This window comes from Falco punctatus (assembly GCF_963210335.1).
Source record: "Falco punctatus genome assembly, chromosome: 8".
Classification (NCBI taxonomy): Eukaryota; Metazoa; Chordata; class Aves; order Falconiformes; family Falconidae; genus Falco; species Falco punctatus.
The window spans coordinates 21,051,395-21,077,095 of NC_137588.1; the positions used below are offsets into that span (position 1 = coordinate 21,051,395).

A 25,701-nucleotide genomic window follows, 5' to 3' on the forward strand; every position below is an offset into this window, starting at 1 on the left:
TTCGGGAATTAATTGGGTGAAAAATAGTATTTGACTAGATGACCAGACCTGCATGACCGAGCCTCGCCCGCACTGACGAGCCTCCAACAGCTGCACTAGGGACGCTCCCGGCCCGGTCCCCGCCCCGGAGCATCGCTGTGCGCCCCGCGGCCCGGCCCGGCCCATTCTGTGGCGGCCCCGGGCCCGGCAGCCCTTGGCCAGCCGGCCCTGCACGCCCGAGGGCACGCCGGGCGCGACCGCACCGACGGAGGGGGTAGGCTCCTTCCCAGCCGCTCTGAGCCGCGGCCATCGGCCCCCGTGGAGCTCGGGGAAAACGGGGAGCCAAGTCCGGGGCTTAGACGGACGGGGCACCGGCCTCGGCTCAGAGCGCAGCCGAGCCCCGCCGGCCCATTGCCGGCGGCAGCCGCAGGGCCGGCAGCGGCCACGGGGGACCCCCTGGCCGGTGACCGCATGTGTGTGTGCGGGGGAGGGGGGAAGGCGGCAGAGGCGCTGGGACGGGGGCGGTTCACCCGGCGAGGAGGGCAGCGGCCGGGCCCCCGAGGAGGGCGAAGCGGGGGGAGCGCCCAGGCGCTCCCGGCCAGGCGGAGGAGCTCCGGGCGGGCAAGACGGGTGCTGCTGTCAGAGGTCATCTCATTTTTAGCTGCGTGGCCGGTTAATTCGATTTCTGCATGTGACACCTCAGCCAAAGGCAGCCGTGCCTGTCACCCCCGCCTGGAACAAGACCCGGGGCTGCCGTTCGCCCCCTCCCCCGTTCCTTCTACTTGCAGAATAATGACAATAACGGCTTCGATGTTCGTGCCTTGTAGCCCTTTCAGGGTAAAAGCTATTCCCCGCTTTGCTGTGCCTGACAACCTTTCATTTCTTACTGCTGCCCGCTCTTTGTCTCTGATGCGTTACAGCATCGAGCCTCTTATAAATTTATTTTCAGTAAGCGACGGTCTGAAGTGCCTGGCAGGGCTATAAACTGATTCTCTATCCACCTGCAGCAGCCTCTGCTTCCCACTCACACCTCAATAACTCAAGGCGAATTCAGAGCAATTAGGAATGTAAGGCTTTGAAAAGCTACAATTAGCATCCAAATTTCGCTTGATTACAGGCTTCAGCGTAGGCTGAAAGGAAGCTGCAGCATTAGCATTTATAAAATGTAAGGGGGGGCGGGGGCCGACACATCCGCTTTAAGCCACTGGTGTACTTCGCCCTTTAACTGATTCATTTTCTCCACACCCCTTACAACATCCCAGTTTTTTGGCTATCTAGCGGTTCGATTTATTGTCTAAATCCCTCAAATGTGGCTGGAAGATAAAGACGGCGCTGACCGCCGAGGTGGGCTCCCCCCCCCCCAGCGTTTTGTTCGCCACGAACCAACCTCTCCCGCTCCCACCAGAAAGATGGTTTCTTTGTGTAGACCACTTTCCGCACCTTGTTTAATGGCGCGGAACAGGGCTACATGGATTTACCGTTTCGTTTCGAAACCGGTCTTTCCAAGCCTAGGTGGAGAAAACCTCCAAAACGCTTTAAACGAGGAAAATAATAAAACCTACCTGTGGGCCGTAAATTAGTTGGGGTGGGGTCCGGAGCGTCGTTGGAGGACGAGGGAGCGGAGGAAGCCATCCCTTCAGAAAAGCTCCTGTCCCCGGAGCCCGGCTTTTCTCCGATATTCCTCTGAGGGCTGGGCAGCAAGGAATTTGCTGGAAGGAAGAAAAGGCGGTTTTAGTGGTCCGGCCTCCTGGAGAACCGCACAGGAGTCCCGTCCGGAGGCCGGCAGGCTGCAGCCCGGCATGAGCGGCGGCGGTCCCGGGGCGGCGGCGGGGTGTGCAGCGGCCGGGCAGGCGGGGGCGGCCGCGCCGGGGCCGCGGGGCCAGGCGCAAGCGGCGCGCCAGGAAAATGCCTCGACAGGCTGAAGAGCAAAATCGTCCCTTCGCTGGATACCGAGGCGCTACCCCCGCGCCTGAATGACGGATTTAGCGGAGCGTGAAGTCTATCGCATTTATATCGGTGGCCGCTGAGCAGGGCAATTATGCGGCTCGCGTCAAATGGCAACCAACATGCAAAGCGGGCTTCGAAATTACTAGCCTAAACGACCTACAGTCCCAAACGGAGCCCGTCTGTGCGTTATCATCCGAGCCCCAAACACACGCCAGACTAAGCGTTCAGTAAAGACCGACAGACGAACCCCGCCACCACAAAGCTGCATTTTGCCCAGGTCCGAGGACAGGCACCACACGTGTATTTGCACGCACACGTTTCAGCCAAGCGGGACCAGTACGTGCTCCGGCGCTAACCAGCGCTCTCCCGTGCCCGCGCTTGCTTTAGCGGCACAAATGGCAGGAGAAGGCATGTCTGTCTGGGGAAGGAAGGTGCTGACCAGCCCTCGCTCCTCGCCAGATGTTCGGCTCTTTCCTGGCGGACACGGTGCTCCGATAACCAATACAGGGTCGCTGATCGAGAATTGCCGGGTCAGTGCCCCGCTCGTCTCTTTGTCCCCACGGCTACCTGTGATTTATTTTTTTCCCCTTGTAAAGAAAATGAAGGTCGCGGTAACGAACGAACGCTTTCTTTGTTAGCGGCTTTTTCCGAGTCGGTAGCTACCGATTCATTTCTACTGATGGGCGGATTTACGCCCGCGTGTAAACGCAACGGATCAATGATTTCAATGGAGAACAGGTATATCACTTTTTAAAAAGGAAAGAGAAAACAACCATAAAGCAGAAGAGATTCTCTAGACAATGCCTGGAAGTGAAGTAACAGGTTAACACAATGTCTAAGGCGCTGGCTGTCTCAAAATACCCGTTATCCCTCTATAGGTACGACAGCGACCAAAGCCGATTTTGGGGGGGGGGACGGACGGACACGGACGGACGGGGGACACAGACGGACACACGACTCCAGATCCTGAAAGAGGTTCCCGAAGGTTTGAAAAAAATAGGACGCTGGTTAGAGGAGACTTACCGAGGGGGCGAGCGGACACTCTTACTGCCGGAGTCCAGGCAGGCAGGGCGACTCCAGCCTGGGAGCGACCCGCCGCTTATAAACTCTGCCAGAAACGACGTCGGAATATCAATCGCGCCGCGGAATTTAATGCGAGATGACCTTTTTTTCCAGAAGTGCTCGGATTTGCTTTTTCAAAAGCGTGAATCGCCGGTTGATCTGCTTCGACGCAGGCATGAGTCACAGGGCTGCCGCCACCCCCTCCGCGCCGCTCCTCACGGGGGCTGGGGACAGCTGGGGCGGCCGGCTGGGGCGGGGAGGGGCGGCCCACCCGGCCCCGGCTGCCGCCGCCGGTCTGCTTCGCCCCGGGGCGGCGGGTCTGGCACCCGCGGCGGATGGGGCTGCACCCCCAGTCAGGGGTTTCTGCCCTGCACGTCTCTCGTTGAGTGCCTGGGGCGGACGGCGCCGGAGGCTTTCCCTAGCCAGCACCGGCTGGCCCCGAGGTCGCCGGCTGTGCGAACGGGCGGCACGGCGCCGCACACACAGGCGCACCGGGTCCAACTCCCGCTCCGGCCGGCCCCGCGGCCCCGGCACTCCCCTGCGCGCCACGAATGAGCCGGGCGGGGTCCGCGTGAACAGTGGCTTAGCAAAGCCCCCCCCCCCCCCCCCCCCCCAACCCCGCAGCCCCTGCCGAGGCTGGCCGTGCCCCGCTGGCTCGCCCCGGCGGCCCCGCGGCCGGCACCGCCCGCCGCCCCGCTCTCCGCCAGAGGGTGGCAGAGGCCCAGGCACCGCCGCGGGAACACCGGCGTTCTTGCCACTTGCCCTCGGCGTTACCGTTAGATTACGGGTTTATAGCAGACGTCTTTTTGCTTAAAACAAGAAACGCTCAGACAACATCTTTTTTTTTGTAACCCCGACAACCCCGAATCTGTGGTTCTCCGTCCCACACCCCAAACGTGCCTCGCCAGCATTCGCGGTGCTGGCCGCGGTGCTACATTTCGGCATGTCGCGGAAGCCACGCAGATGCCTAAACCGAACCCTTCTCACAAAGATGGCACGTAAGGGGGCTGGGAGGAATCTGCAATGAGACGGGTGGAGGGGAAACTGCCCGATGGAGCCAGAGAATTTCATCCCGTGCGGGGGGTGCCGGGCAGCGCAACGAGCAGCAGGGACGTGTCCTTCTTGAAGGACTCGAGGGAAGAGCAAAAACTTACAAGCCTTTGTTCGAAAGGAGACCGGCCGACTAACAGCATGAAGTGACCAAGACGATTGCTTTGTCGAGCACACTTACTGTCCAGGAACTGGACACGTAACGAAAACACCGACAGCGCCAAAGCCAGCCTTTAAACATAGTTTTAAAGGTATTCACAGTCCTTGCTGACACGACCTTTTTCTGTCTATTCCCGGCTATCGTTTTAAAGGCGGTTTCAACTGATCGAGCAAAACGTTTGCTTGATGCAGACCATGACAAATAATGCAACTGTAGCTAATTGTCTTTATAAACGTAAACAAACAGTCACTGGAAATCGTGGCAGGATTGCAGTGCAAAGAGTCAACGGAAGATCATGCAAAGAACTCCCAAGCCAGTCGTCACTGCAAGGCGCGACCCAGCTGGGTGTGTGCCCGGCAGGCACACGCCGTGTGCGCTCACACCTTCGCGTCTGGAGCAGACAGACAAGTCTTAACAGAAACATTTACATCCTGGGAGGAGCTGGGGCCCGTCAGGGACAGGGGCCAGGCAGTGGGGACCAGCGGGCTTTGCCGTCGCACGCTGGAAATAAGAGGCGTTCTGGCACCTCGATGCCCGCGGCGGCTCCCGCCCCCCCGCGCCCTGCCCGGGCCCCGCCGCTCGGCTCAGCACCGCGGACAGCGCCCGCCCCGTCCCGTAGGCCCGGCAAGGTCAGCGGGCGGCGCCACAGGGCCCCAGGCGGGGGTGCGACCGCCGCCCCCGGGCGGGCAGGAAAAGGCCGACACAACCCCCCCGAGCCCGGCGCCGCTCCCCCGCCCCGCGTCCCCTCTAGGTGGTGCTGTATCTCAAGCCCGCACCCTCAGCGCAGCCGGCTCGCACAGAGCCCGCCCGCGGGCGGCTGCGGCTGCTCGCAGCCCCTGCTGACGAGGGTCCCCTCGCCCGGGCCCCGGCGGCGGCAGGAGCGGGAGGCAGCAAGCTCCGGGGCTCCGCGGGTCCTCCCCTCGCTGTCTCCCCGCTCATCTAGAGCGCGGCTGTGCACGGCGTCAGGAAACGCTGGGTGACCCTCACTTGCAACGGAGCCCTGAAAAATGCGACCCAGAGCCGAACCGCTCCAGCTGTGGAGGCTTCATTCGGCACCCGCCACGCCAACGGAGACCTTTGAAACACCCCTGCCAGGCGCACACGGCCAGGCGGGCCACGCAGAGGTACCACTTTCGGTGGGAGTGCAAAGCCCCCTCCCCGCAACGCTGCGCTGCCCGAGCCCTCTGCTCGGCCCCTCTTTGCCGTTTTCCCTTTCCATCCATTAGTCCCTTCCCTGTGGCTACTGCTCGAGTGCACGGCAGGCAAGGTTACTGAGACTCTCTTCGCAGGTTGGAGTTCCAGAACACTTGGGGTTTTGCTTTGAACACAGACGTTTACTGAAGATGTGAAACACACAGGAAAAACCACTGACCCACAGCAGCAGCAGGGAGCGCGATGCAGATGTACAATTCCCTTAGCTGAAGCTCGTAAGCAGCGCATCGGTTAGAACTCATTTACAAAAGCCAGACCACGGGGTATCTTTTAAGTTCATCTCCATCCATTAACTGGACATGCTCAAATACAAATCTTGAGTACCCTGGGTAAGCACGGGAATGGAAGTGATGCAATAAATATCTTTAGCAACAAAGACCAGTCAATGATTATACAGTGTTTATAACTGTGGGCGTATAAAAAATATCTGTTGATCAGAGGACAATTTTTTTAGTATTAGTATTGCAGCCTGTGGGTTTGAAGAGTCATTGTGGTGCCTCCTGCCTATACTGTAAGGAGGTCACAGTATAACTACATGCCCATGGAAAAAACAAATAGAGGAAAGGCACTCTGCCATTGTGTTTCTTGTTTCTTCATATATATGAACATATAGTTCAGAATAACATATGTTATATATGCATTTAGTTGCAGGCAGGGCAGTAAATTTGCCTTCTGGTGATTATTATGATTGTGGCTTTTTCCCTCCCTGAGTGTTCTCTCTCTGTTGCCTTTTAATTGCCATTTTGTTTGGATTGTGAATATTTTAACTGATCAGATCAGGCATGCTCTTTCCCTAAAAATGTATACAACAGTATGTACACTGAACATCTGTGATGTTCCCGAAATCATGGGTTTGTATCTTTGCAGCCTGTGAGTTGTTGTTTTTTTTTTTTTTAAAATCACACAGTTATAATAACTTGTAATCCAGTACATTATTACAAAATATATTCATTGCATCAAGTATCTATTACTTTTCCCACCATTTCTGGTATGTAATTATGTATCATTTACGTGTATCTTTTCTAGAATTGAATAATTTAAATGATAAATTTCCTTAACTCTTGACAAAGAAAAAAGTGGAAAACTGTTCAAAACTAAGTATTTCAGAACTTCCCTGACTACCACCTGTAGTGCTGAAGAGTACTGTGTATCTGTAATCAAGTGAAAATGCCAAAAAATCCCCCAAACCAACAACAAACTATTGCTGTAATTATTTGGCCTTGTCCAGAAAATTCTACAAATGGAGATTTGGTGAAGACTATGGATTTATGCTCCTATTTGACAGATAACTTTTGCTGTTCTACAGCACTTTATAAAAACATATTGAAGGTGAGCGATATGTTTGCTTTGGCTTTTATGATCAGTCACTAATGTACCCAACTGTTCCATATTTAAGGATCATGCCCATCACCCAAATTTCAAAGATGAGCTGCCAGCTAGAACATTCAGCACTACTGTGATGAAGGGCATTTAGAAAAGTCTCATCTGAAGCACATTGTTTTACTTACTTTGTGGCTTCTTTTTTCAGGATGTCCCCTTCCTGATCCATGCTGGCATATGTTGCTGTCCGTTTTGATCTGCTTCATCTGAAAAACATCCCAAAGAACAACCCACATCCTTAAACAATAGCAGCAGCAAATCCCAACTCTCTATACCCCCAAGCAAACATGGAAGCAAGCAAAGAACACCCTTACTTCCAAACCATAATGAAATAAAACCCAACAGAAAATCTTATTTATCTAGATGGATCAAACAAAATCACTCAAGTTGGGGAACTGTGATAGTAGCATGAAGGAATAACAGAAATGATCGTACATTCAGTAAGTTGGCTCTCTACCACTTTTAGGGAATTGCAACATTTTACTCTGTGTTTGAAACAAAATTTATTCCCTGCCTCCCCCAATAACCCTGTAGAGCCAAGACAGCTAATGCCTGGATTTCCCCCTCGTGATATGTTGTTATAATTGTTACATGTCTCACTGAATTGTATCTTTTTATCCCATAGGAGGGCATCAGTTTACAATGAGAACATTCAAATGCTTTTGCAGGAGATGATGTGGTTTGGCTCTCCCATCTCAGAATGAATTTGGAGAGCTGGACTCTGGGATTTTTTAATACAGAATTTATTTAAATTAAGCATATTTCATAAATAATCCTCAGGAAACAAGAAACATGTGCTTCTCTGCTACTTTTAAAAAATACTTCCCAAATCATAACTCAGTCTCATACAGGCTTTCCCACATCTCTAAAGTTTTCAGGATCATTACAGTTATGAGCTTAGCTAGGCTTTTGCTCCATTTTATTCTTTTTTCTTTCCCCTCTTTTCTCTGTGGTTAAGTCAGGTTCTGCCTTGATGAGTCTGTCAGTTCACTGTGAACAGTCATCAGTACTATTGAAATAGTAGGCCTTCTGCAGCGCCATACCTGAAACCCTTTACCCTTCTGGTTTCTTTTTAGCTACAATATTACAGAAATAAAAACAAAAACTCTTCCAAAAAGTAAGGTTAAGTGCACCTGATTGAAATGCAAGTGGTTTAAGCAGAAAAACAATACCTACATTTTATAACAAGGTGCAAACATAGCACAAAAGCACAAATAGGATGATATGAACAGCTACAAAAATGGACAATTGGCACACTATACTCTGAGAAGTTAGATACCGAGTTTTTCCGCCTGAAAAAATAGATGGGGAGGCAAGAAAAATCTTCTTTCCCTCTGTTTGACTGAGTAGTTCATATTCCCTAATCTGAGTGGATTTCATTAGCACTCTCACAATAAACAGATACACCTATTTTGAGGTAACAGAGGATTGCGTGAGCTTCAAGCAAAGCCATCAGCTATTACACAAGTGTCTCTCTTCAGCATTAGTATGGAAGACTGTGAGAGCACTGAGGGTCAATATTAAGGAGAAAACACTTCCCCCAGGTCAAAAGACAGGTAATTCAAACTGAAGACATCAGCTCCCAGACAGTATATCAGATTAGTGTTGTCATGTTACAGACATATATTCAGATCTATTTATGTAAGAAATTCCTGTCCTCTACTTTGGCCTGTCAAAACTTCCTTGCAAGCCCACGCTTACCTAACGCTCTTGACTCCTCTTGCTGGCGTTTTGATAGCTGTACCAGAAGATGATGACCACAGGAAAAGAGCAGAGCCGCTGGTCATCTGGGGCGGTGTTAGCAACTCAGCACTAGAACAATAGACACAACATAGCCATGTTATCTTTAACAGTTCGAATTCAGCCCCAACAAAGTTGTTTAAAGCTTATCCACATCAGATAAAGAGCAGCACTGCTCTGAACAATGAATCAAGCATAACCTCTCTCTTATTAATTTTAAGCAATGCTGAATGTTTGCAAGGGTTTAAAGGAAATGTCTGGGAAGGGGTTCAAGAGAGCACAATGGGTAGTGCTCTAGTTTTTGACAGTCCTGTTCTCTACAGCAGAGGTAACATGGCTACTTGCACTCCTCTCTGGCTACAATGAGAGAACACCAACCTAGGACTTCGCTCCTCAGCATTCTCCTACCAGCCATCTTTTCTCTTCAGAGATTAATAATATCTTTTAAACAGAAGTCTGAACTAAACTGCACTGAAGGCAAGGTGAGCTAGCAAAAATTCTGAAAGATTTTTTTTGACAGATATCCAGGCTCATGCTATTCATGCCATACAGAAAAGCTTAGAGATGTAGTTCCACTGGCCTCTTCCTTCACAGAAGATTCCGTACAAAGGTTTTAGGGGTCTGAAGACTGCAAAAAGACCAACACGTAGCTTTTCTAGGATGTAAGAGTGTCCAGAATTTCCCCCTTGAGTATCTGAAATATTAGACTTGGAATCTGGCTTGCATATTGGTGTAGATTAGCTCTCAATGCCTTCAGATATTAGCGTGTCTGCTGCTTGCTAGAAGCAGGCTGTATAAAGCACTGCAACAGATTGCAGCCTGTAGTAAGCAAGACAGGTATGACTGCATTCTTGTTACTGCTTTATCATGTTAAAATAAATACTGTATTTATTTGCAAGTGAATAGGCTCTTCTTCAAGACACATACATCATAGAATCTAGGTGAGTGAAGGATAACTGCCAAGAGTTTTAAGAAATTCTTGTTCAAGTAAAGGCAATACAGATTGATCTGCTACTTTCAAATGTTTGTTGGTCAACAGGCAGTCTGAAAATGCATATTTTAAACCAAAAACCCCACAAAAGATGCAAACTCCTTTCAGAAAGTATTTGACAAATTTCAGCCACTCAAAAGTGTTTACTCATGAGGCTTAAAACCCCCCACATTCAGCAGAGTGAAAATCAGTTTTATGATTTACAGTTATAACTGCAATAAGAAATAAGATCCAATATATTTCATTAAATACTTAATTTCCTTAAAAATGTAGGTAAAGACAAACTTTTTTTTTTTTAAAAAAAAAGCCTGCTTCCCAGACAGGCCTGAGAATCCCTGAAAAGCATCATTAAAAGCCTTCAACACCTTCAGCTGAAGGGTTAACAATCCATTTACTATGCTTTGCATATTCAGTTTTAGTTATTCATAACAAACTCTATCATTATCGGAGTTGCTAGGTTGATCCTCCCTACAGGTTCCTAATTTTGATTAACCAGACAGAATTAGTTTCAGTAAAACTTCAGAGCCCTTCAGAGAGAGACCCTTTATATTAGTCCATTTGTCTTTGCTTATGCTTTTCTGTCCAATTTCTCAGTAATGGTATGTGCGCTAGTCTCATTTATGGACACTGTATGAAGATAACAAAATAGCTGTGGCAATCATTCCAACTTCAGAGCAACTTAAGCACTCCCCATTCCCAGAGGGCCACTGAGTACTGTGACGTGTACCTCATTTTTTTTAATGGACATAGGACTGTGAAAGCAGATGACACGCCCGTTTTGAAAGCAATTTGAGAAAAACCCCACAATTATCTTTCTCTTTCATTTTGCAGTAATTCTCTACAAGAAACATGAAGAGTAAGGATATGCTGGTAATGACAGGGACTCCAGGAATGACCTCAGATACCACTGAGATACAGAGACATTGTACCTTGTACCAAGATGGTACAAGTACTGGAGAACTGCAAAGGCACCTCTGCAACACAGGAAGATCTCTTCAAGTAAAATAACTTTTCTCAAAATCTGTGGTTTCATGTTCTTTATGCTGCTGGGGTTAAACAAAGAAACAGACACTGCAAAGCTAAGCCCTGTTAAAAGTCACAAGTATTTGATAATCATCTTCTCTGTCATGTTCACCCAAACAGATCTGCATCAGGAATTACTGAAAGAAAACCAACACAACACAGAGATACCACAGCAGCTAAAGACATAAGAAACCAATGGAAGTTTCCGTATATAGGCATATCTATCTAAGCCTGAGAATATTAAACAATCCCAAGATTTATAAACTTGGATAGTCTCACTATTACTTCAGCACTTATTTTTCATATGAAAAAGAACATGTAAAGCATTTATGCAACAACATTTAGACACAACATTGGTAAACAGTTTTTTCTCACGCTGAGGTAAAAGGAAAATATACCCTTAAAATTACAGCATGAAATGGCTGCTATATAGTCTGAAACATTAATATCAGGTCTTCTAATTTCTGTAGTGAAAACCAGTACTAAACTTTAGTGTACTCATGAGTTTAATAAAATATGTTTATTGTATCTTTTCTTCTGTCTACCTCAGAACAGCATGTTAGCTATGTTTGGTTTTCATTACTTGACTTTACTGAATTTGGTTACACTCAGTCCAATTCGTCATCCCCATACAACTTAAGGTTTTGTACAATTACATTCTTACTATTTTGAAAAAATATATTCTAAATACAGTAAAAGCTGGCTACAAGCCTTACCTGCAGTAGCACAGCTTAATCAAAGCATTTGTTCATCATTTTAAAGCAAGAAATTGCTTTATCTCTCGAGTTAGATGCATACCTTTTCACAGGCATGCCAGCCAGTTTACATCCAAAGTTTTAAAAACATTTAACTTATTATTGATTTCTTTCAGCATTGTAATATGGTTCGCTTAGTCCTCACCATGTGGACGCCAACTGATTTGAGGTAGTACATATGGCAGACATCCCATATAGATGCCTGCATTAAAAATGGTAGAAGATATTAGAACAAAATGTAAACCATCTTGAGCTTATATATCCAATCTATTCTTGAGATATTCTACTAAGAGGGAATTTTCCTGTCAAGAGCATATCTGAATAATTTTTAAGTTTTAATGGCAGTCCAGAAAAATCAGCATATTTATAAAGTATGAAGAATGACTCCCAGTGCATGATTTTCCCCTGTCATTTTTGAAAGCATGAATACAAACTCATTTAGGTCTTGATCAAATTGTTTTATCTTAGAAAACCCTCCAAATTAAAAAAGAAGCAATAGGAACTTAATTATGTGGATACTAAAACAAATATTAGTAATTCAGGAACCACAACCTCAAAGAGGTTGATAATTTTCATTCCTTTCAATTTAAGTGAGAAGGGAGGTGCTCCACTTCTCTCTGGAAAGCAGCTGGCTTACTTATTTTTATCTACTTCTAGAAACTAAATTTTTGTTCTTTCTACAGCCTAGCTGTGGCCAGAGAAACAGCTGAATATCTGTGGTAAATTTACTCAAGAGTCTCAATCCTATAATCTCTCTATGCCAACCAAACTCACCAGGTGTGTGAATTCAAACTTCCCCAGTTGGGTATGAATATTTCACACCACAGTGACAGCTACCATCACTACTGTTCGTGCCATCTCAGTCTATAATTTTAAAAAAATGTTAACAATAGATGCATAATAAATCAGTACAAGTCATAATCTTATCAGTTATGTAGATTTTTTGATCAATTTCACAACTGGCACTTATTCAACAGTGCTATATGGTTTATCTCCAAATCTGGACAAGAGACTTTCACTGAAGCTATATATTTTTACAAAGCCCTCAGGTAAGCCTTTTCCGTTGAAATATTCTTAACAGCTATTTCATTACTGTCAAGGCTATAAAAATCATAATTTTCAGCAAGCAGTGTTTTCATTTTAAGGCAGCATTTATGTCACTCAAAACTACATCATCATTTTGCAGAATAGGGAGTTTCATATAATTACACTGGAAGATTCGTTTTCCCCCTGTTCAAGTGGTGCAAAGGAATGTAGAAAGTCTAATACTCCCAAATACTATGTTTTGCTCAACTGACAATCTCTATCATAGTTTCCATGTGACTTGCTGCTCCAGTGGGAAAATATTTTATTAACTATTTCTGCATACACCAAGTTCATATGTGTCATCAAGTTACAGAACAAGGTAATTTTTTCGGTATAATTTATAAGACCTAATATTAGTATTAGCAAAGACTACTGAAATTTGTAAGAAAAATTATGATAAAACAGTATACTTCAACGCACCCTGTTGGAGAATCAAAATCATCAACTGAAATATTGTAAATCTCCAAACTGATTTTCCTCAGAACCATCGGAATTTTCTTAATTCTTTTTATCATTACTATTTGAACAGCCAGTACTCTTTGTGCTGCTATTGCTGCTTTTATCACTTGTTTCTTCATCATCTTAATTCTTCCCACTAGCAAGTTTCTGTGCTTCTGCCATAAAAATACACCAGATCATTCATTGGTACACTGCATTTTATATCAAAAAGAAGCAAGTAGGACAACTAGTTTCACCTGTTTTCAATTAAATCACTAAATACTGACTAATCCTTTCTAGCAAGTAAAAAAAAAAGCAAAGCCCTGTAAAGGTTGTAGCACACTGCAGAAGTAAAACTATGAAGTCAGCTTGTATCCTGAAATGTGCTGTGACCACTTCGCACTTGGAATTGGTTCAACATAGCTCTACAAACCAGCACAGCTGGTCACCAGAAAATCACTCGTTTATGGGAGAATGCTCAGATGAATTAAGCCACTGTTTAAGCTTCTTTGTTGTTCCTTTTTCCTGTAGCTACATGGCGGCAAGAGAATGGAAGATACCCCCTCTCTCTATCCCCTGCCCCAGGTATCTTTATATCCTAATTGATAAAAGACTAGAAGTCTTGATCGTGAATAAGTGGCATAAGCTAAAGTCAATGTGTGAGATAAAAAGTACATCTAAACCAGGCCTGGGAGTATCCAAAGAGGGATTAAATTAATTTTTGTAATTCTTTCCTTCTTGTTATTTCCTTTTCATATTAGGGAATTCAGAATAACTTCTTGAGGTTAACATCCTTCAGCCTAATATGCATCTCATGACAAGAACAGCTTACGTTTTGGCACAATTCAGTTGCTATGATCACAGGTAACACCACCATCAGATGTCTTTTTATGAATCTGTCTGGGGTAGTTTAAAAACTGATTTGCATTACCAATTTTTACATATTCTCTGCTGGAAGTTTCCTGTCCAACTGCTAAAAGAGTTTTCTTGAACATTCCACTCCTGCTTCAGTGCAGGCTGAGCCAGATTAATTTAAGGTCTTTATTGATGCTTTGGAGGAAGCTAGTTGATACTATATTGAGACCAATGATGGGAGCTCACCTGGTCCACTCTACTTGTTCTGAGTTTAGAAGACTGTTTCTAAATTTGTAAGATTTCTGACTCTTTTCTTCCTCCCTTAATATACTGTAAAATGAATACTTGCATTTGAACATTAACAAGTAGAAATTGTTTACTCTGACATTTTATAGACCAAGGCAGCTTACTTCAGATGTAGAAAAGCCAGATGTAATCTAAGTATTTTCTCAGTTATTGGCTTTTTAAACACAAAGTCAGGTTCCTACTGGTACAGTAATTCTCAGTGTTTATCTGTGAAAGCCAAGAATGCCTCTACAATAAATATTGTAGTTGTGATTCTCAAACTTACTTGTCAACACCTTTTCTTCAAGAAGTGGAAAAGAACGCTTAGCCTCAGTACATCTGCTGACTATTTTTAAAGAAAGTAATTTCTCAAAAATTTCAATATTTTGGGGACAAACCCTTCATGCAAAATAGTGTTTCAGGTAAGGAAAGCAAAGCAAAGTCAAGACAGTGAGTCAGTACTATGTATTTTAGGTCTACCTAACCAGGAAGGCAGTAGGAGAGAACAAACTAAAATACGTGAGTTTGTACAAGCCTGCACACGTGTGTAGAGCTCCATACAAATAAGGGAAGGCATACAAGAATGAAGGAAATCAGAAGAGGGTGCACATGCTCAGAGGGGAGTATGCAAGAACAAGATTGGATGGAATTAGGAGGGAGAAATTTGATGCATTTTCTTTAAGAGAAAACCACCTTACTCCTCCCATCCATACCCCTAATTAATACCCCCTCTATTTCAAAAGTACCAACTATTTTTTCTTTTGAAATCTAAATATAGATGTCAATTTAAACTCAGACCACCTTAGTCTTAACTTACACTTAGCTTTAAAGTCTTCCATTTCAATATCAGACCTGAAGAATTGATTCTGCATCCAGTATTTACCTGCTTTTCCTCAGTTATGCAAATTACCTCTGTCCTCACACCTTGCCTATGCCTTCAGCTCATTACAAATATCAAAATGCTGTCACAGGAGTCATTCTCATACTTGTTCTTTCCTTGCTGGCATAACAAATATTTAACATCATGGGAAAAGGAGTAATTTCAGCAAGACTGTCCAACACAGCCCCTAGACATAATGGCCTACATTTTGGCATTTTTTTTTTTCCTCCCTCCTGGGGAGTGGGAATTGCGATTTAAATCCCTGCAGGCAAAAGGAACTGATTTGCAAAAAATCTAATCAGAATGTACAACTACTCAGCTTTCAGGAAAAGGGAAAACAGCACACTCTCCTCACTCTGTCTTCTCCTTTGTGCTAGGAGAAAAGATGGGTTCCTAACTTTCAGAAAAGGCTCAGGATGGAAACTCATCTGAGGAGACTTAAACTTTTTATTTCCAATTTACTGGCTTAGGAGGCTTCTCATCCCAACATGCTGAATTACAGGCATCCCTCCTTGGGCATCTAAACCTTCCCCATAGTGGCTATTTATTTATCATTGATGCCAAAGAGGAAAAATTTGGGGGAGGGGGAAGGGAAAACAGACTACAGAAGATATTTGCAGGGAGAATTAACAACAATTCAGAGTATACTTCAAACATTTATGTCCAGCTTCCTTGATTTTTGATTTCTAGATAAAAGTAATATAAATAAGGTTTTAATAACTGATCATTGTATTAGTTTAAAAAAAAAAGTAATCTATTTCTATAGTCTGTTGAGATATAAAATTTTCACTAAATCTCCCTCTAGAATTTCTTTACACTGGCCAAATCTTCTTGTCTGCCACAAAAAGTTGTTGATGCAATCAGAATCTCAGACTCTCCAGCCTCACAAAGTACAAACTTTATTTTGGAGTACTTATTCTGTAGCATGCCTGCCATCAGGTGTTAGTTCCACATCAATCTAGCTACAGGGCATCCACCATGTATTTGTCGAACTCTGTATCACACCGGTAAAAGCTAAATGTTTTCTTTTTGTTACTACATAAAAGATTATTCTCTACAGAGCTATATTCAGGAGATAACAACCAAAAGCCACGGTTCCTATAGCCTGAAGTATGTTTATAGGCAAATGCTTTACTGAGATAAGCACTCATCCCATGGGTGAAACTTCCTCCATAAAGCCAGATAAAAACAGGTGCCAAGACAGCATATTCAGACCTGAGGGGGAAAAAAAATTCTTTACAATGGAGCTGCACAACTACAAGTTGCTTATAAAATCTACTATAAATCAACCCATCTTAAGTGTCTCAGTTGAACAGTCAAAGCCACAAACCATAGATAACTTAAAGTAAATGCAAATTGTATCTGTATTTTCTTATATCATCTGGGAAAGAATGCTGGATGAATTCTTATTTTTCACACTTTTGGATGAAACACTCCACATATATATATTGCAAGAAATATTTGGGGGGTGGGGTCAGAAAAAGAAAAAAACAAGCTTATAAACATGAGAAATACTAAAAATTGCATCACCCAACTGATTATTCACCCAAGTGATCTCTAATGAGGTTTAACAGCCACAGCAAAATAATATACCCTGTGATAACCCTATACTAAATATTAATTCTCTACAGAAAAATGGGTTCGTTGAAAAATGAACATATGTGAAAATGAAAAAATAGTTCTAGCCATAATATGATCCATTAGTAACTCACTCTTGAAGCTGAAAATTCCTCATTTATGAAGTATCAGAAAGGCAGAGTCATTTAGCTTGCTACCTTTCTCCTTTTCTGCTTTCCACAAAGAAAAAAGAAATTTTATCTCACATTTTAACAAGCCTTCTATTACCCAAGCTTTTCAAGGAGTATGATGAATTATGAATTTTTTCTTTGCAATTAATTTCAAGACAACGCAGATCATAGTTGGGTTCACTGACAAAAAATAAGGGTTTACAATAGCTCCAAATTCTAGAATATGTTAATTTTAAAGTCCTGTCCAGCAGACAAAACCATGCAGCTCAAACCCTGTTTTCTCTGGCTGCCTGAGGTGCTGTTTTTCTCCCTTCTGTTTGTGTTCACCCTAGGCAGTGGCAGATCGTGCTGGCTGCAGTTGACTCATCTGTGCCACCAGTCTCTTTGGGACATCTAATGTATATCAGAAAGACAAGCTGGGACAGAAAATACACAGCTCCTGGGACATCTTGCTAACCTGTAGTTCAAGACTGTGGTCATGAACAGGTGAAAGGAAGAGCCACAGAGGTCAGCGTGGCAATGGCCATCAGCCACCTCCTCTTGACAGACCTTCCACTGACCAACGGGGTACTACCTAAATTGTTCAGAGGATTTAACACCATTAAAAAACCTTCCTGGTAATACTTATATAGCACTTATTAATCACAAGTACATAGAGAGGTGAAATCAGACCTATTTTTCAACAGATATTTTAGAGATTTGTTTTACAGGGGAGACACCATTGCTCACCACTTGTGGTCCAAATCCTAAACTGCCTTATACTAAAAATCAATCATTTCCACGCGGATAGAACAAATACACTCTCCTCCAAAATTATAATAATATTCAAAGAAAAATACAGTAATGTTCAGCTTTTGCTGAACAAACCTAGTAAGCTTCCAGTCCATGGCAAAAAAAGGTTGTGATCTGAACACGAGTTCCAAGTAAAGTTTTTTTTGCACATTTATTTTTCACTTAAATATGCTTTGTGACACAGAAAGTTCCCACACAGTAAGTACCCATCTGGGGTCAACAGCATCATTCTGTTCTTTGACACATATTAAATGACAGCAACAGTGGAAATCATATTTATTGACTCTGCATCTCTCAGCAGTTCCGCTCACTTCCTTGAACTTTTTAGTTTAAAACTTAGAGATATTTGCCTCCCCTTTTTACTGGTTCTTTCTGAGATATTTGCCTCCCCTTTTTAATGGTTCTTTAAGAATGACACTGAAAACATATTTAAGAAACTGAAAGTGCTCCAAACAGTGAGTGTATGAAGTAACTATGTTAAAGCATAAAGAAAGCTTATTTCTGCTTATTGAACCTTCAAATCCCCTCAATTATTTGTCATTGGAAGTCTTATAAATAGATCAGTATTATCAAAAGCTTCCACAAACACTAAATCACCATGATCAAATCACACAGTATTTATCTTGTTGGTTGTAAGTGTGGTGAAAATAGCACTCCAAGAAATAAACCCAGAGACAGAAGATTCAAATTTGAAAGTTCATGCTACAACTACAAAATTCAAAGAGTATTTATGTAGTGTTCTGCAAGGTTTTTCTTCATCTTTCAAATCCAAACCAACAATTTTAAAAGTCCAATTGTAACAGTATAGGGACATGACAGAAACAAGTTTCTTTAAAGAGGGTTTAATAACCACCCTCACAGCTTCTACATAATGGTGCCCACTCCAGAAGCATATATTACTTCCAGAGGGCACATACTAACACTTGAATCACCTTTTATGTCCAGAAGTACTGCCTGAGTAGTTATCAGTCTCTTTCAGTGCCACATGTGGCTCCAAGCAGAGCTGGGAGTTGCTGCTACTTTTGCCTCCATGTGGGAGAAAGCAGCAGGATGGGAGGTACACTTTCTTCTGGACATGTTCCTGGTGCTGCTTTATTACACATTTAATGTGGTACCTGAGCAAACTTATGCTGGGGAACCCTTGAGCAGTGTAAGGCAGTAAGGGCTCATGAATGGGAAGGCAGTAGCCATTATGTGACAGAACTTTACGCACATAGTGTTTCACATCACTGGCACACTACTGGCAAACTCCATTCTTTTAGCCCAGAACATGCTTGTCTGGAGCGAGTATTCTTTTCAAGATAACCCCCCTTGGAAAGCCATACAAGCATAACAAGCGACACTAGGTCTATAGTTTTACAGGATACAGAAGTTCCTTGACTGAGTAAACAATTGTAAACTTCAGCAAAAATACAGAGGTGATGAAATAATCACTTAATATTGGAATGTGTCAACCTAGTATACACATTACAGTCCAATAATCTTCCTGTACCAGAGATGAATGATTAAGAATTTCTTTTTATTCAACCCTTCTAGAGCTAATGTTTCTACTTTTTAATTAATAAAGCATGTACATACACAGAATTATGTGATTCACTCTCTTTGCAGAAAGGAAAGGCTTCCCTGTAAGAAGAAAATCACATTTCTGATTAGCACTATATCAGAATAAATTTAGATGTACACCTCTGAAGTCCTTAGCATTATCCCAAGTTTACATCAGACAAATAAGCTGCTAGTCTGGCAACTCAAGATGAGTTTACAAATACAACTTATAAATGCAAAATACAATTTTTAAGAGAGTCACATACCAAGAAGGCAAAAAATACCAAGCTTTCAGATTATCTGAAGCAGAGACACACATATTTCATCTGATTAGATATTTAGGTTAGGTATCAGGAAAAAAACCCACACAGCTTCATTATGAGGGTAGTCAAACACTGTAATAGGCTGCTCGGTGGGGCTGTGAAGTCTCCATCCTTGGAGATACTTGTTTCTTCACAGGATAAAGCCCTGAGCAACATGAGTTGGCCCTGCTTTGAGTAAGGCCCTGGACCAGATGGCCTCCAAAAGTCTCTTGTGACATATATTATTACACAATTCATATACCTCTTTTCAAGAATACAGAAATTTTAGTCAGCATTTGCTATGCATACAAGTTCAGCACAGAAGTTCTAAAAATTTGGTCTCAGTACACTTTCCATATTGAAATTGCCTTTACACTGCCTCTCCCAGGGAGGAGCAGAATCTTGTCATGAAGCATCATTCTGATGCACTGAAATAATGACATCATGACTTCAAGATTAGAAGTATAAAAAACCCCATACAATCTGGTCTATTTTGGCATGCCCATAGCTTTCTCTTAGCCTTGTAAGAACTTTAGTTTCAATGCTTAAGGTTTTCAAAGCTGTAAAGATAATATAGGACAGAGGCCTGCACACATTAATGCCTTTGATAAAGTTTCTGTTGATGCTGGGGCACAGAATCATCCCTGGGGAAACATTCCCACAATAATTTTTTCAACCATTGTTTGCAATTGTAATGAATTTACATATTCGATACAAAAACATGCTACATTTATTTATGTTTATCTATTGTAATAATAAAAATATAAAAAAAATAAATGAAAAATGACAGAACATGAAGATGTTGAGTTCCTATAATATAGCTTATCCAATATTAATAATGTTAGGGGGGTGGGGGGGAGTAGGGTTGGTCTAAGTAGCAATGGTGCCAAGTGAACCACAGGTTGAAGAGTTCATCCATGTATTTCCAGTCTTTCAAAATTAATTGGGTGACAAATGATTGCATTATTGAGCTCTAATTGCTTAAAAAAAGCATGTAATAGATCAGCTAACCAAAGACATCTTCTTATGGTAGTACAGCTTGAATTGAATCAACAGCCATTTCTGAAAAGCAAATACAAAACAGCTGTTTCACATTTTGGTTCACCTGATGCAAATTTTATTCCTCAACTCTAACACTTCTTTAACTTGAAGCTGTATGGTGATCATTTTAAAAGTTCCACTTCAAATATGCACTACTGAATCGCTTAACCTCATGCTTACTTACATTTCCCTTAAGTAACAAGTATTTTAAAGAAAGCATCGTTTAAAAAGTTAGCAGTTGTTAAACAATTTACCTTTTGGCCCCCAAATACATTATTTTTCATTTTTTCTATCTATTTGCTCCCAACATAGAAATAATAACTTTAAAAAGCACTAATTTTCTATTTGTGGTATTACCAAATTCCTGAGGCTGTGAAAATTTTCAGCATTTTCCACACAAATCCACACAAAGACACAACTGAAACTTTGGCATCATTTAATCTCCTGCATGAACATTCATTGCAATGGAATTTAAAGCATCATTCAACAGAATATCTAAGAAATGAAATGCCACAAAGGAGGTGTATATTTCAGTTCTGAGCTAAGGTGATGCTTATCTTCTTAGTCTCTGTCCTTTTTAAATAACTTTACCTAGTAGAAAACTAAAAAAAAAAAAATAATTAAAAAACCCTCAACTGTATTTTGTTTTGTTTTTTACAGTAGACTACCAGAATTTGTCCAAACAGACAGGCAACACTGAAACAAATACAACACTTTTTGTTTGTTTTAAATCTTGGGCAGGACAGCATGTTTTTACTTAGCTTCAGTTACTGAAGCAATTTATTCATATTGACTTAATGTTTAACTCAAAGAAAAAACCAACCAACCAAAACAAAGAAAACAAATCAGAACTTTCCCAGTGTTTTCTAGAAGCTCTTGAGTTAGGCTTCTTCCCTGGGGTCTCAATCTCTATTAGAAGCGATCTACCCAGCAAAGCACCGACGTACATGCTCACGCTCCACCCAGTTATGCAAACAATGGCAATACATCCTTATGTCATCTTGAGATCACTGAAACTTAAATGTGTACTTAAATTAATTTCTCTGTGGATTCCTTAGCAAGCAAACCACACGAACGCTACTATTATGCTCTTTAGCATTTATGAGGTGCTAGATTTTTAATTATAATTTCTGATGGCCTTGATTTTCCACTGTTAGCAAACCTTCATCACTAGAGTTTACAGTATATGTAATACTAGTGGATCATCACAACAGAGCAATATAGATCAAAAGTATAAAAGATTTTTAAAATGTGTCTAATATATACTCTTTGTCATTAGAGAAACAAAAAATTAAGCTTCTGTGATATAACTTCCACCTATCTTACTCTACAGCCATTTGAAAATCTTACTAAAATCTCATATGAGCCTACAACAGTTACTTCACACCTTGCATACGCCAGGTACCTTGGCCCATTCCTTGGATAACAGCAGTTTAAAACTTACCTGGGAGAGAACAGCCAGTATACAACCCCTCCTCATTCACTAAGCTACTGTTGGCATTCAAGGAGAGCAACTAGGAACAAGAAAGCTCTAAAAACAGAGTAAAGCTGTAGGCTGTGCAGTCCCTTTTCCTCTGTCTAGCAAACCCCAAACCAGGTAACTAGGAAGCGCTATTTGGCATTTTATGACTGTAAAGTTCTTCGGTGTGAGGAACAACAGCAGTATCTAGAGTACCCAGAAATCACTGTCACTTCAGAGTGAAAAAGATTTATTGCATTTTCACAAGTACCTACCCTAAAAAAGCCTCCAGTAGCTACAGAAAACTACCCTTTTCCTCAACTGTAGCTACAGCATCTCTTATGTAACTACATAAAAATCAAAATACAAAATTTGAATGTAGAAGGTTGAACAAACATTTATGAAAAAAGTTTTAAATCTGACATCACAAAAACGATGCTAAATGCTGTAAGTACCATACTGAACCTACTTTGCCCTTCACAATGCGCACTTTTTATTATAATTCTAATTTGGTCCACTGGGTGGATTGCTCCTCTTTTATCCACTAGGCTTGATCAAATCAGTGCAATAGAAGAACTGCTGATGCATGAAATGATAGGTCAATGTAACCTTGTCATGGAGTAATATCCCTGCAAATCACAGTAAACAAATAAAACAATTCATTTTATATGCTCTAGGTATTAGGCATAAATTACCAAAACCTAAAGCAGGAACATTTTTACTTCAAATATAATATACTGCTGCATACCACTATATGAAAAACTCATTTAAATAACTTCTTAACACACAAAAAGGGGAAAAAAATTTACACATAAGTGGTGGTTGTAGTGGCCATTACCAAATCCCCTTCATCCACCACCAGACTTTTCCAGATCAGTATAACTCATCTTTTTCTTACGGCCTTCATACAATGAAGGCTTTCTAAAACCTTTTGGCATCAAGATACGTGTTTCTTTTCTTGCCTTGTCCATTACAGCTGTCTCTAGAGTAAGTTCTTGTAAACAGCAGGCACAGTACATTTAGCACAATTTTTACTTATAAAAGTTCTCTTTTTTTGCACTTTTTTCATTTTGGACTAGCTTACCACAACAAAGTTAGCATTACATTATTAAAGGTTTCCACGTACATAAAATGGATTTGTCTCTGAGATGATTCATGATCATATAAGAAAACACTTTGTAAGACAAGTGTAAAGGTGGTAAAAAACTGAACTACCACCCCAGTAGTCACATGCTAAGACATCATCCTATAAAAGATTGGAAACATTACTGTGTGATTTGATTCTTAACGTTAGAAGCATTAGAAGTTCTGCAAGGATCTGTGCTGTGTGGCATTGCTATTAATACACAATCTTTGTTTAAAACTTTTAGAATAAGCTACATACATGTTTGTGTGAGCATATACACACATTTCTACAGACTACAGCTGGCAAATACAACTTACAGGAGCTTACAATGCTGATGTGCAATTCTGAGATCATAGGCTCATACTGGTTTTATGTAGTGACAGTAAAACATTATTTGTACAGAATTTAAACAGTGTTTCTAATGAGAGTCTCTAATCTTGAATGATTTGCTGTATACAACAACTGTACAGAGGACAAATTACGTGTACTACTGAGTATCTAACGTGTGCTGAAATTCTGAGGTGGGTGGGAGGTTTGTCTCTTCCCTAAAACATCCTTAGATGGTTACAGGGATACTTTTCTTAATTAAAAAGTGTTTGATTTTATAAACAAACATAGAGAAACTACTTTAAACTTTATGTTATGGATCAGTGAAAGGAAAAAGTCTTACATGATCATCTTATGTTAGACAAATGTTTAAAATACACATTATACATAACTACATAGTTTAACACGAAAAAAGTATGCAAAATAATTTTGAAGTCTGAATTACAGTGTTTATAGTTACACATTTAATGTGGGAAAGAGGTGCTGAAAATATTTCCTTTTTCATTTGGGACATGAAAGAGAACACACGTGTGTTCTCATGACAGGTGTCTCAAGTAGGGTACTCTTGTCAGAGCAATTTTTCAGAAAGTGAATATGTCAATTACACAATCTACACTGTAAACCCAGGAAATTACACTAAAATGCCATTATTAGTTTTAACAAGGGTCTGCCTTATTAAAGACAAAATACAAGTATTAATGATATTTCTTAAAAACAGGAATAAAAATTTAAAAATAATTAGATATTAAAATACGCTACTTATGCACTCATAACTAGCTTAAGAAATGCACTTTCCAATGTTTTAGGAAAAGACTTGGAAATAAGAAGCTCTTTACTTAGAAAAAACCCCACACATTATCTGTAGTCACAGATAGCTCATGATAAAATATCTGGACTGAATCACCTCTGGCCTTTCAAAAATCTGAAAAATCAAATAAAACATAAATAAATAATTTTTAAACAAGTTTGGTGACCATATCCACTATAAAATCCAGTAGTTATCTGAAAGCTCCTATAAACAGAATCAGCTGGTATTCCTTTAATCTTAGGCTGAAAGGGCCTATGACACAGTAGCCATATGCGATAAAAAAAAATTTGAGAACATTCAACAATAAGATCTGCAGCTTCTCTGGGTCAAAAACAGTGCTATCTATTTTGTGGTCAGTCTTAAGGACACATAGATTTTCATCTAGCATACAGATCAGAAGCTCAGAAGGTCAATAACAAAAAGCAGAATTCCTCAACACACAGTAGCTGTGACTCCTTGAAAGCAACAGACCAATGTCCCTCTACTCTCCTTGCCAGTACTGGCATTTATGAATGTTTTCCCCTTGCTGCTATCTCACTTTGAAGCAGCCAAAGCGAGCTGTATTTTGTTGCTGGGTTTTGGCCTCCCCTCACAGAAGGCACACAGCTGTCAGGCAAGCACCATGTTTTATGTTTGAATTCCATTGTGAGGCCAGACCCTGCTCCCTGAAAAGCCAGAGAAAGTTTTTCCTTTGAGCTAATCAGCAGCAGAAAGAGGTCTTGAACAGCAAGTTTCTTCAGTGGCATGCATATTTCTATGGAGTAAAGCAACAGGCAGAAAATAGCACTACCACCTGAGGAAGTGGCCAAAAAACAGACATCTCATCAACACCCCAGATGCAATCCCACTTACTCTTCTGACAATAGATGGAAAAGACCACTTACGTAACCACACCAGCACAGCATATGCAGTTCACAGACTGCCCTATGGGTGCCTGTAACGACGCCTATACTTCCATCCTACAAGACCCCTCCCAGACCCTAAGTACAAGCAGCACCACTGCACAGGTACCACAGTTACCCTCACCTCATTCTTACCTGCTGTTACTTTTTGTGCCCTGGGAACTGATCAGCCTCAGCACTCCCTCCTGCTCCCCCAGGTAGGTTATTTTGCAGTTGACTCACACCAGCTGGATCTCGTTCACAAATTCAAGAGGGGAAACGTACAGCTCAAGCAGAAGGAGGGAAGAAAAAGAGCAGTAACTGCTTAACCTGGCCTAAGTAGCACAGACTCCAAATGCTGAACCATGTCTCTAGTAACAAACGTCTGTTACCTGAAGCGTACAGGAAACTCACCAGATCTTGTACTTTGTCTTAGGAATATATATGTAACACCATAAAAACATGTTAGGAAATTTATCCTGAGAGAAATAAAGTATCAGAAGGACTATCACTGTTCAGATGTTAACATCTTAACCATTTTCACCCTTTTGTATGGTGCAATAAAGGGACAGGGTAAAAGTCAGGACTCTGCTTGTGAATTACAGCTTTCATGTTATACAGGCATACAAAAAGGTCTGGAAAGCAGTCAACCCATATATTTTATTTAACTCCTCTAAGTTTTCCACTAATAGGAGGAAACCTTCTCTGGACTTGGCACACTTCAGCCTATGGTGACATGTTACAACCCAGGGACAAGCTGTGAGGAGCACAGCTGAGTGGAAACACTGGCACATGTCTGACCTTCAGAAACAACAAAATAAGGCAATGCCAG

The 25,701-nt window shown here is 42.1% G+C and overlaps 2 protein-coding genes across 2 annotated transcripts in view; both read right to left on the reverse strand.

Moving 5' to 3' along the window:
• GAD1 (glutamate decarboxylase 1) overlaps nucleotides 1-4,587 on the reverse strand; it is a 49,030-nt gene extending 44,443 nt beyond the window's left edge. The window contains exons 1-2 of the mRNA XM_080398941.1: nucleotides 2,950-4,587; nucleotides 1,542-1,688 (exon numbers count right to left, since the gene is read on the reverse strand). Of these exons, the coding sequence (XP_080255067.1) occupies nucleotides 1,542-1,611 (70 nt within the window). The 5' untranslated portion in view covers nucleotides 1,612-1,688; nucleotides 2,950-4,587. The remainder of the gene's footprint in view (nucleotides 1-1,541; nucleotides 1,689-2,949) is intronic.
• Nucleotides 4,588-4,590: 3 nt separating this feature from the next.
• LOC308068415 (syncytin-2-like) overlaps nucleotides 4,591-25,701 on the reverse strand; it is a 36,943-nt gene continuing 15,832 nt past the window's right edge. Inside the window, exons 2-3 of the mRNA XM_080398972.1 lie at nucleotides 17,769-25,654; nucleotides 4,591-17,733 (exon numbers count right to left, since the gene is read on the reverse strand). The gene's annotated coding sequence lies outside the window, so the exon portion shown is untranslated. The remainder of the gene's footprint in view (nucleotides 17,734-17,768; nucleotides 25,655-25,701) is intronic.